This window comes from Pelophylax lessonae (genome assembly GCF_965119305.1).
Source record: "Pelophylax lessonae genome assembly, chromosome: 7".
Taxonomy (NCBI): Eukaryota; Metazoa; Chordata; class Amphibia; order Anura; family Ranidae; genus Pelophylax; species Pelophylax lessonae.
In genome coordinates this window covers 50,089,739-50,102,059 of record NC_138774.1, presented here as the reverse complement: position 1 = coordinate 50,102,059, position 12,321 = coordinate 50,089,739, and the positions used below count along the sequence as shown (strand labels likewise).

The 12,321-nt window shown below is 44.5% G+C and overlaps 1 protein-coding gene across 2 annotated transcripts in view; it reads right to left on the bottom strand.

Annotated features, from left to right (window-relative positions):
* Positions 1-1,058: 1,058 nt before the first annotated feature.
* Positions 1,059-12,321, bottom strand: part of LOC309560277 (antigen-presenting glycoprotein CD1d-like) — a 293,187-nt gene continuing 281,924 nt past the window's right edge. For both annotated transcript variants that reach the window (XM_082263872.1, XM_082263871.1), the window contains exons 5-7: positions 11,490-11,756; positions 8,565-8,667; positions 1,059-1,170 (exon numbers count right to left, since the gene is read on the bottom strand). In XM_082263872.1, the coding sequence (XP_082119998.1) occupies positions 1,110-1,170; positions 8,565-8,667; positions 11,490-11,756 (431 nt within the window). In that variant the 3' untranslated portion in view covers positions 1,059-1,109. The remainder of the gene's footprint in view (positions 1,171-8,564; positions 8,668-11,489; positions 11,757-12,321) is intronic.

The following is a 12,321-nucleotide window of genomic DNA, read 5'->3' as shown; positions in this document are numbered from 1 at the left end:
TAGGAGAGATAATAGGCAACCCTGGCCTGTGCCCCTGGTGAGGGGGAAGCTATCAAATGTCCCCCCCATTTGCCAGCACCCTAGCCACCGGTGCCTGATACAGGATCTGTATCCAGCGGACAAACTTGGTGCCAAATCCATAGCATTCTAGGCACTTCCACAGACACACCAATTCAACGGAGTCGAATGCTTTGGTCGTGTCTATTGCTACAATCACTCTAGTGCCTACATTGTCATGTCGGGCCTGCAAGTTCATAAACAAACGTCTCAAGTTGAAGGAGCTGTTTTTGCCCGGCATGAAGCCCGATTGGTCCGCATGGATCAGGGAAAGTATCACCCGATTAAGCCTGATGGATAGGATTTTGGCTAGAATTTTTATGTCAACTTGCAGCAGAAAGATAGGGCGGTAGGATTCAGGCTGATGAAGGTCCTTGCCAGGTTTAGGAATTAGCACTTTTAGAGCTTCTCTCATGGAAGAGGGTAGGGTGGAGGTGTCAAAAACATGATTAAATAAAGAGAGCAGCTGTGGCACAAGGATTTTGGAGTACAAAGAGTAAAATTCCATAGGTAAGCCGTCCAAACACGGGGACTTAGACCTGGGGAATTTGGCAATGGTGTCCGTGATTTTGTCCGATGTGAGAGGAGCCTCCAGCTGCTCTATCTGGTCAAAAGTTAATTGAGGGAAGTCAACAGTGTCAAGAAAAGACAACATTGTAGAGTGGTCGCTAGGGGCAGTAGAGGTGTATAAACGTTGGAAACATTCCTTAAATTTCCCCGCCACCAACTTGGGTTCGGAGATGTGCACACCACTGGGGAGTTGTAAAGTAATAACTACCGGGGGCCTGTCGTTTATGCTTAAGTTTTTATGTGATAGCATACTTTTCATTATCTTTATACCACCTTTGTTTCTCAAATTAATATTTAATATAGGTTTCAGTTGCTTTGAAATTCTGTATGATTCTTGTCTGTCTGTTGACTGTTAACAGTTTACCATTCTCTTCTCCAGGAGAGTCAGTCCATAGTCAATCCGATGATGGATGTATTTCTTCTGGGTTTCAGTTGCTTTGAAATTCTGTATGATTCTTGTCTGTCTGTTGTCTGTCAACAGTTTACCATTCTCTTCTCCAGGAGAGTCGGTCCATAGTCAATCCGATGATGGATGTATATCTTCTGTTTAATGTGAAAAACAACCTAGGTTAGTACTAGGGCCATCTTTAATATTGATTGGACCCTGGGCAAACAATTTCTTGCCCCCCCTCCAACTCTGAGACATACAATAAAAATCAGCAAAGCAGCTAGGCTCAAAATGAGTTTACTGCAGCAGAACAGGCAGCGATTGCAATTGATTGCCAGAGGTTGCAGCATATTATTGCTGCTCACTGACTGCTTACTAAAGGTTACTGCACATTATTTCAGTTTGCTGATTGGTTGCTAGAGGTTACTGCACATCATTACTGCTCACTGGTTGCTAGAGGCTACTGCACATCATTATAACTCACTGAAACTGTGGGTGTGGCTAAACTGCACTAACAGTGAGGCTTTGTTAGATACCAGGAATTCAGATGCACATTATATACAGACTGCAGTGTTCTGCAGTGCACTACACAGAGTACAGGGCTGAAGATTGCGCTATGTACAGAGTGCAGGGCTAAGGAGTGCACTACATACAAAATGCAGGGGTGAGCTGCAGTATCTCACAAAAGTAAATACGCCCCTCACATTTTTGTAGATATTGTATTATATCTTTTCATGTGACAACACTGAAGAAATTACACTTTGCTACAATGTAAAGTAGTGAGTATAACTTGTATAACAGTGTAAATTTGCTGTCCCCTCAAAATAACTCAACACACAGTCATTAATGTCTAAACCGCTGGCAACAAAAGTGAGTACATCTCTAAATGAAAATGTCCAAATTGGGCCCAATTAGCCATTTTCACTCCCCGGTGTCATGTGACTCATTATTGTTACAAGGTCTCAGGTGTGAATGGGGAGCAGGTGTGTTAAATTTAGTGTTATCGCTCTCACTCTCTCATACTGGTCACTGGAAGTTCAACATGGCACCTCATGGCAAAGAACTCTCTGAGGATCTGAAAAAAGAATTGCTGCTCTACATAAAGATGGCCTAGGCAATAGAAAGATTGCCAAGCCCCTGAAACTGAGCTGCAGATGGTGACAAAGACTATACAGCAGTTTAACAGGAAAGGTTCCACTCAGAACAGGCCTTACCATGGTCGACCAAAGACATTGAGTGTACATGTTCAGAGTCATTTGGAGAGGTTGTTTTTGGGAAATAGACGTATGAGTGCTGCCAGCATTGCTGCAGAGGTTGAAGGGGTAGGGAGTCAGCCTGTCAGTGCTTAGACCATACGCCGCACATTGCATCAAATTGGTCTGCATGGCTGTTGTCCCAGAAGAAAGTCTCTTCTAAAGATGATGCACAAGAAAGCCTGCAAATAGTTTGCTGAAGACAAGAAGACTAAAGACATGGATTACTGGAACCATGACCTGTGGTCTGATGAGTCCAAGATAAACTTATTTGGTTCAGATGGTGTCAAGCTTGCGTGGCGGCAAAACCAGGTGAGGAGTACAAAGACAAGTGTGTCTTGCCTACAGTGCTGCCGGCACTGGGGAGCTACAGTTCATTGAGGGAACCATGAATGCCAACATGTACTGTGACATACTGAAGCAGAGCATGATCCCCTCCCTTCGGAGACTGGGCTGCAGGGCACTCTTCCAACATGATAATGACCCCAAACACACCTCCATGACAACCGCTGCCTTGCTAAAGAAGATGAGGGTAAAGGTGATATATTATTTCTGTACTATATGCACTATTAATATTTGCTTGATTTATTTTTGCTTGGCGCAGCAATATTATGTACTTCTATTTTATGGTGTTTTGTGTATTGCACTGATTGTTTGCAGCCTTGTGCGTTTAATTACTTATCACATTTGGACACATACATGGTTTGCGCGGATTCAAATTATTTAATAAAGGTGATGGACTGGCCAAGCATGTCTCCAGATCTAAACTCTATTGAGCATCTGTGGGGCATCCTCAAACGGAAGTTGAAGGAGTAGTGCAAGGTCTCTAACATCTACCAGCTCTGTGATATCATCATGGAGGAGTGGAAGAGGACTCCAGTGGCAGCCTGTGAAGCTCTGGTGAACTCCATGCCCAAGAGGGTTAAGGCAGTGCTGGAAAATAATGATGACTACACAAAATACCGATGCTATGGGCCAAATTTGGACATTTTAAATTAGGGGTGTACTTACTTTTGTTGCCAGAGGTTTAGACATTAATGGCTGTGTGTTGAGTTATTTTGAGAGGACAGCAAATTTACAGACGTGGGCCTTCTACACCAGTTATCACCTACAAATACCATCTCTACCCCAAATCCAGGTAGCTTGTTCAGTTCTAATAAATGTTGGGAATATACCCCATTTATAGCCACACATGTAACTCAGTTAACTTAGTCCAACTACCACTGTATCATATAATGCAGCAAGGCAGATGCTAATTGTCCAAAAAACGTGATTGCCCACGTGAAAGTAACCTTCCAATTCTATTTTTACAATCCACTTGTGAATTATTTATCATGTTTATTATTTGCATGGCTGAAAGTGTGTCAAATTATTGGGGTAGAGATGGTATTTGTAGGTGATAACTGGTGTAGAAGGCCCACATCCCTGATTAGAGATGGTTGTTCCAGTATGGTGTAGGAGGCGTCTTTACTACTTTTTGCAAATCAGATGTCTTTTCTGTCAAAATTGTACACCGCACTGTCCTAAAAAGAGTGTTCCTTCCTCTTAACCTCTTCAGCCCTGAAAGGTTTACCCCCCTTTATGACCAGGACATTTTTTGCGATATTTTAACTGATAATTGCACGGTTGTGTGACACTGTACCAAAATAAAATTGATGTACTTTTCCCCCCACAAATAGAGCTTTCTTTTGGTGGTATTTGATCACATCTGCAGTTTTTATTTTTTGAGCTATAAACAAAAAAAGACTTACAATTTTGAAAAAAAAAAAAAAAACAATTTCTTAATTTCTACTATAAAAAAATACCCAATAACAAAATGCCAAAAATGTAAAAAATCTAATTTCTTCATCAATTTAGGCCAATATGAATTTTGCTACATATTTTTGGTAAAAAACAAAAAAATCCCAATGAGCGTATATTGACTGGTTTGCACAAAAGTTATAGTGTCTACAAACTATGTAATATTTTTTAAGTAATTTATATATTTTTTGTATTGTTTTTACTAGTATTGGCGGCGATCAGCAATTTTTAGCTGGACTGCGACATTGCGGCAGACAAGAAGGACTGGGTGTAGCCAGATGCTGATTAACAACTTGCAAACCAAAGACCAACCTCCTGTGCTCAAGGAAAATGTTGCGGAAATAGATGGATTGCAACCTTGGATCTTCAACCACTTAAGTTTTGGAAATACTTTACAGCCCCCTGGGGACTGGGAATACTGGGGAAGCCCAATACTGGTAAAAAAAAAAAAGAGAGAGCACACCATCCTTGCAATCCTGTATATATATATATATATATATATGTGTGTGTGTGATTGTGCTTTTCTTGGTAGGAGGCGCACCACGCTGCTGCCGTATATACACAACACAGATCTCTCTCCTGACAGCAGGGATTTTGTCTCCCTGTATAAAACTATAAAACTATAAAACTGGCACATCCCCTAGTAAAACAGCACACAGCAATAACACTCCCTAGGCACACAGTTAACCCTTTGATCACCCTGGATGTTAACCCCTTCCTTCTCAGTGTCCTTTATACAGTGACAGTGCATTTTATTAGCAATGATCATTGTTTTAGTTTCACTGGAGATGTCAGTGGCAGTTGGTCAGTTCCCACCCAGCATCAGTTGGTGTCAGATTGCCCACCGCACGATCACAGTCCCGCTATAAGTCGCTGATTGGTGCCATTACTAGTATAAACAAAGTTCCAGTATATATACCATATTTTGTAGATAATAATTTTCACACAATCCAATTAATTCACACTTGTTGGGATTTTTTTTAACCAAAGACATGTAGCAGAATATATTTTGGCCTACGTTTGTGAAGAAATTTAATTTTTACATTTTTTTATGGCATATGATTTATAGCAAAAAGTAAAAAATATTGCTTTTTTTCAAAATGTTTGGTCTTTTTTCATTTATAGTGCAACAAAAATAAAAATCGCGGTGGTGATAAAATATAATCAAAAGAAAGAAAGCTCTATTTGTGTGGAAAACATTATGTCAATTTCATTTGTGTTCAATGTTGCATGAGGAAGCGGTTTGGGGAAGAGGGGACACCCCTCAAAACACATCAGCCATTGTGAGTGTCTTCCCATGTCTGGGATTCATGTAGAGCGGCAGAGTTGTATAAAGTAGAAGTATTGAAATCATTGAAAAAATGTAGTGAAGTAAAAGTGGAAGTAGGAGAAAAAATTCTACTCCAGGAAAATACAGATACCGCCTTTCGGTACTTAAGTACAGTAGTGAAGTAGTTCTACTTAGTTGCTATACATCTCTGTAAAGAGCGGTAACACGATGCACTGTCACTTGTACAGAATCCGATGCACACCTGACCAATTACACAGCGAGCAGAGGGAAGATAGAAGCGGAGCATTTCTAATTTTAGCAGTGGGTAGCTCAGCCCTCAGGTGGATGGCGTGATGATGCATTCAGAGTAGGGATAGATCGATATGTTTTTTTCAGGGCCGATACCGATATATTGGTCACAACGTAACGGTATTGGCCGATATTGGCCGATATTTTGTACATCCTATGTCAGGGTGCGTGACTAGTCTTCTCCTCCTCCGACCATTAGGTGGTGATGCTCATGTAAGGGTAAAATGATGTCACATAGCATAATTCCATTTACAAATATTATTGAATATGCCACTCACATTTGTACAAAAGATATTAGCAATTCCACATTAGCAGATCTGCTGGCAGATCGGTATCTCTCACCCACTTGCCGTACGTGATACCTGGGTGATACCGCTCCGCCCGGCACCCACTCCATACCGCTCTGTCTCTCCACCTACCCAATACCCCGATTCCGCTCCTTCTCTCACCCACTTGCCATAAGTGACACCCGGGTGATACAGCTCTGTCCGGTATACGATCTCGGAGGTCACGTGGTCACACCCTGACCACGTGACCTCCGAGATCGTATGCTGGACAGCGGTATCGGGTGGAGTGTCACTTACAGCAAGTGGGTAAGAGATGGAGCGGTATCGGGTGGGTGGGAGATGGAGTGGGTGAGGGACGGAGCGGTATTGAGTGGATGACGAACGGAGTGGTATCACCCGGGTATCACTTACGGCAAGTGGGTGAGAGATACCGATCTGAGAAGATAGGCAGGAGGAGCGCAGCATCTGTCAGAGTTAGACACCTGCCTGAAACCCTCCGTCTCCTGTCCATCACACCCCTGGCCTATGAGCACCTCTTCAACCCCCCCCATGCTCGCTTCCCTAACTGCGACTGAAAAAGCCCCAACAACTGTCGCTGCCTAATGACCTGATGCTGGAGAGGTTCTCCTTTGTCCTGCCCCTCTGCCCCATCTGTCCCTCTGCACACCTCCTGTGTTACTGCCCCCCACCTGTCCCTCTGCCCTTCTGCTGTGAGGCTTCCCCTACCTGTCCCTCTGCCCACCTCCTGTGACGCTGCCCCCCCTGTCCCTCTGCCCACCTCCTGTGACACAGCCCCCACCCGTCCCTTTGCCCTCCTCCTGTGATGCTGCCCCTACCTGTCCCTCTGCCCACCTCCTGTGATGCTGCCCCACCTGTCCCTCTTCCCACCCCCTGGGACTCTGCCCCACCTGTCTCTCTGCCCACCTCCTGTAACGTTGCCTCCACCTGTCCCTTTGCCCTCCTCCTGTGACACTGCTCTCCACCTGTCCCTCTGCCTACCTCCTGTGATGCTGCCCCCCACCTGTCCCTCTGCCCAGCTCCTTTGATGCTGCCCCCGCCTGTCCCTCTGCACAGCTCCTGTGATGCTGCCCCCGCCTGTCCCTCTGCCCACCTCCTGTGACACTGCCCCCACCTGTATCTCTGCCCACCTCCTGTGATGCTACCCCTACTTGTCCCTCTGCCCTCCTTTTGTGACGCTGCCCCCCACCTGTCCCTCTGCCCACCTCCTGTGACACTGCCCCACCTGTCCCTCTGCCCACCTACTGTGACGCTGCCCCCACCTTTCCCTTTGCCCTCCTCCTGTGAAGCTGCCACCACCTGTCCCTCTTCCCACCTCCTGGGACGCTGTCCCCACCTGCCCCTCTGCCCACCTCCTGTGACACTGCCCCCCACCTGTCCCTTTGCCCACCTCCTGTGATGCTGCCCCCACCTGTTCCTCTGCCCAGCTCCTGTGATGCTGCACTTACTTGTCCCTTTGCCCACCTTGTGTGACACTGCCCCCACCTGTATCTCTGTCCACCTCCTGTGACGCTGCCCCCACTTGTCCCTCTGCCCTCATATTGTGACGCTGCCACCCACCTGTCCCTCTGCCCTCCTCCTGTGACACTGCCCCACCTGTATCTCTGCTCACTCCTGTGATGCTGCCCCTACCTGTCCCTCTGCCCACCTCCTGTGACACTGCCCCAGACCTGTCCCTCTGCCCACCTCCTGTGACGCTGCCCCCACCTGTTCCTCTGCCCACCTCCTGTGAAGCTGCCCCCACCTGTCCCTTTGCCCTCCTCCTGTGATGCTGCCCCCACCTGTCCCTCTCCCACCTTCTGTGACGCTGCCCCCACCTGTCCCTTTGCCCTCCTCCAGTGACGCTGCCCCACCTGTCCCTCTGCCCACCTCCTGTGACGCTGCTCCCACCATTCTCTTTGCCCTCCTCCTGTGACCCTGCCCCCACCTGTCCCTCTTCCTACCTCCTGGGACGCTGCCCCCACCTGTCCCTCTGCCCACCTTCTGTGACACTGCCTCCACCTGTCCCTCTGCCCTCCCTCTGTGATGCTGCCCCCCACCTCATATGTCTTGTATTTTCACCCTGGCAGTGCAGAGGCTGCTCTGGGTGCTGGTGGTGACTTTCGTATGAAGAGTCCAGGGATCCGGTGAGTCTGATAATGGGGAGGATCTGTCTATCTGTACACGTTACAATCTGCAAAGGAACACATGATTTGGGCAGCTGTGATTTATTTTTTATTTTTTTTGGGGGGGGCAGCATTTTATTCTTGGACCCAGGCAGCACAATGTCTTGGGCCAGCCCTGCCAATGCAAATTTGCCAATCACAGTAGCCTCTGTCTCCCAGTATTTAGATCCTCTTAAAGAGCTGGGAGGTGGTGAGAAGGGGTTAAAAAAAAAAAGAAAAATATTTATTATGTACCACAGAAAAGTACAAGATTACAAAATGTAATTTGCACATAAAAACGTTTTTAAAACAATATAGTTTGTTTGGAGAATTAAAATCGAGAGATGGTATTGTGAAGTCTACGCTTCTAGTGGTCATCTGGTAAGGATTGTGGATTTCATATAATGTTTTGCTGTAAGCTTGCACCACAATATACAGTATTTATATCTCTCAATGATGATTTCTTACCTGCGCTTATTATGCAACTTCACAAAGCATGCCAACCCGATACACAAAACGACAGCAAATGTTATCGACACAACCAGTCCGATCAGAGTGTGATGTATCTCGTCTGCAGAGGTGATTAATATAATGTAGATTAATATGGAAATGTAATGCCGGCTAAATAAGAAAAACTGCTACAGCAAAATAGGAAACAATACATTAAGGCCACTTAAATTGCTACTTTAAGTACAACGAAAGGCAAAACTTTTCCCTTGTCAGGTTTTATTGCTGTCTGCGCTCCATTTAGGGAGATTCACCCTCTCCATTTGTTCTGTTTACCATTATCATTGAAAGTGAAAATAAAATAAATTTCCACATTTTGGTCTGTTTCCAGAATAGTAATGGAGGTGAAATCTTTCCTAATTTTCAGGGATTTCCTCTCACATCCTGTTTTGGCTATGGGACAGGAAGTGAAGGGAAAGCTCCCCAATGGCAAAAAAAAAAAAAATGACAAATATTTTGACCTTCCCTTACTCTACCCAAAATGAAGGGGGCTTCTAGATTTCAATAAGCCCTCCGCCCGCAGACACCGACAAGCAAAGCCCAGGGTTGTCAGGAAGAGGCCCTTGTCCCCATCAACATGGGGACAAGGTGCTTTGGGGTGGGCGGAGCCGCTGACCTGCATGCTCGGATAAGGGTCTGGCATGGATTTTGAGGGGGTTCCCATGCCGTTTTTCTTTTAAATTTTGGCGTGGGGTCCCCGAAGGGCCTGGTATGGTTTGGGGGGCGGGGGGCCCATGCCATTTTTTTCTTTATTTTTTTACCGTCATTTTTTTTTTTAAAATTCAGTTGTCAGCGGGGAAACCCATTGACAGCTGATGACTCATCGGTTGTTAAGGTCTCCTTAACAACCCTGCTCCTTAACAACCAGCTTACACTGCTCCCTGATTGGGCAAAGCTTTGCCCAATCAAGGCACAGAATGCACTGTGCAGCGCTCATGCTCAGGCTGAACCATTCGCCCATCCCTAAACACTATCCTCTTAAGACAGCGTTGGTGTCCAAGGGTGTCTCCATTGCACCTTCATAGATAAAGGAGCAACCCTAAGACCAGGAACTGTGCTACAGGCCGGAGGGAAAAATATAGTAAAAAGTGTAAATACAAAAAATAATGGCATCACCACATCTAAGGATTGGTAAGTTGCAATAGATTACAACTTATATTATATTTTTAGGCAACAAATGAGAATGGGACTCGCAGTCAGTTACAGCTCCTGGTCAATATAGCTCTCTGCTCCCTATCAGACCTGTGATCAAAGCACCTGGCAGAGGGAAGTCTTCTAGAATCAATTTCCTTTGTGCCTCTAAGATCTCATGTGGTTGAATGCCAAAAGCTGCAAAGGAAACCAACACTGAAAGACGTGAAAAAGCTTGCCACAAAAAAACCATGTCCTTAAGGAGCACCTAACTCTTACCATGGCCTTCAATCACTTAGCACCATGACTTTGCATGATATACTTTTTGCAGAACTCAGAAATGTGTTCCTGTCAATGGTTTCTTGGTTGGCATTGCCCCTAAGACCAAAGGTTTCCAGACCTCCACTGACCCCTACTTCATCTCCAGCAGAATATTAGTTCCCTTCTCTAGCTCTTCTTAATTCATCACCGGGAGCAAATTATGGGCTATTTTTTGATTAATGTGATGCTGCTTTCACAAGTTAAAGCATGAAAATATTGCTAAAATGCTATGTAAGCAACTTGGCATGGGACTCGGAAGCTAACAGTGTCTACTACAGTGATTTCCAGCTTCTATGGGAATCCCACAGGTATGGCAAATATAAGCTGCACCAATGCAACTATGTAAAAATTGCAATACCAAAACATCAGCTTTAACCACTTGCCGACTGTCCCATAGCAGATTCACTGCTACAGGGCAGCCGCGCTGTGCAGAATAACGTGTATGTATACCTGATTCTGCACTTCTGGGTTTTGGGCTCAAGGGCGTGCCGCTGGCGGTTCGCTTCTGCTGTGAATTTACGCAGGAGCTGATCAGCAGGTCCAACAGAACTGATGTCCACCGACACCCGCTGATCGTTCAGTACACTGGCAGAATGCCAGTCTGCCTATGTAAACAAGGCAAATTGCCATCCTGCAAGTATAGAAGACATGGACCCTGTGTTCCTGTAAAGTAGAAACACCTATCCATGTCTTCCTCTAGTAAAAGCACCTCCCCCACTATACTGAATCACAGGCTAGGCACACAGCTAACCCTTTGATAGCCCCTGCCAGTGTCATTAGTACAGTGCATATTTTTAGCACTGATCACTGTGATATTGCTACTGGTCCCCAAAAAAGTGTCAGTTATGTGTCTGATTTGTCTGCCGCAATATTGCAGCCCTGCTGATAGCTGCCATTACTTAAAAATTAAACAAATACAATAAATACATAAATAAATAACTAAATAAAAATATACCATAGTTTGCAGTCCCTATAACGTTTGCGCAAACCAATCAATATACGCTTATTGGGGATTTTTTTTTACCAAAAATATGTAACCGAATACATATTGGCTTGAATTGTTGAAGACATTAGGTTTTCTACATTTTTTAATTGAATCTGTTTTAGAGCAGAAAGTAAAAAAAATATTGTTTTTTTCAAAATTGTCAGTCGTTCTTTGTTTCTAGCGCAGAAAATTAAAAAAACGCAGAGTCGATCAAATATCACCAAAAGATAGCTCAATTTGTGGGGGAAAAAAGACATAAACTTTTTGTGGGTACAGTGTTGCACGACCATGCATTTGTCAGTTAATATAATGCAGTGAGGTATCGCAAAAAAAGGAACTGTCATAAGGGGGGTAAACCGTCCGGAGGTGAAGTGGTTAATTACCTCTGATTTTCTATAATTTTTTTCTTAGCAAAAATTTCACATTACAGCACTTCAAGGATTACTCACCCAAATGTACTATTAGAGGTTCTTTCAAGCTGCTGTGCTCCACCTGGCAGTAAACACTTTGCTGCTCTATGGATTTTTCAGTTGTTGATACTGTTATCTGGTAAGTTCCATCTTCATTGGGTAGAGTAATGGTTGACAACACTTCTTGCATTTTATTTTCCTTCCACAAGCTTACATTGATTGGCTTTGGATAGAAGCCAGTGACCATACAGATGACCTCTATGTCAGAGTTATAAGGTTTCTTGGTTATGTAGACCTGTGGCTGGACTGCGATATATGGAGGAAAGTCGATTAGAAAAAGGAAACTGGTAAAGCCATTTCTATGTTAAGTCAAGCAGGAAGGAAATGTAGAGCTGAGAAAACAGGGCACCTGGCAAAATGGTAGTGGGGTGGAGGGTAATAGTACTGTCACTGACCAGCAATGCAAGGGGAAAGGGGTTAAAGTACTAATAAAGGCAAAATAATTTTTTTGTTGTGTTCAATAGAGTGGAGATTGATTAGAACACTTGTTTCTATTGCTGTCTGTGTCCCTGCTAGGGAGATTTACCCTCTCTTTATGTCCTGTTTACCATTATAATTTAAAGTGAAAGTATAATATACAGTAATCTCAAGACATGGATTGCCACAGAAAAGTAATATAGAAATCTTCCAATGGGACACTAGTTATGGTGACCTGGGGGTCCCCAAGGGATTCCCCTAATTTGCAGGTAATTCCACTCACTTCCTATATTGGCTATGGGACAGGAAGTGAAGGAAAATCTCCCCAAAGGAACACAAATAGCAAAAAATAAACTGAAAGGGGTTATAACCCTCCTTTTTTTTATCCATAATG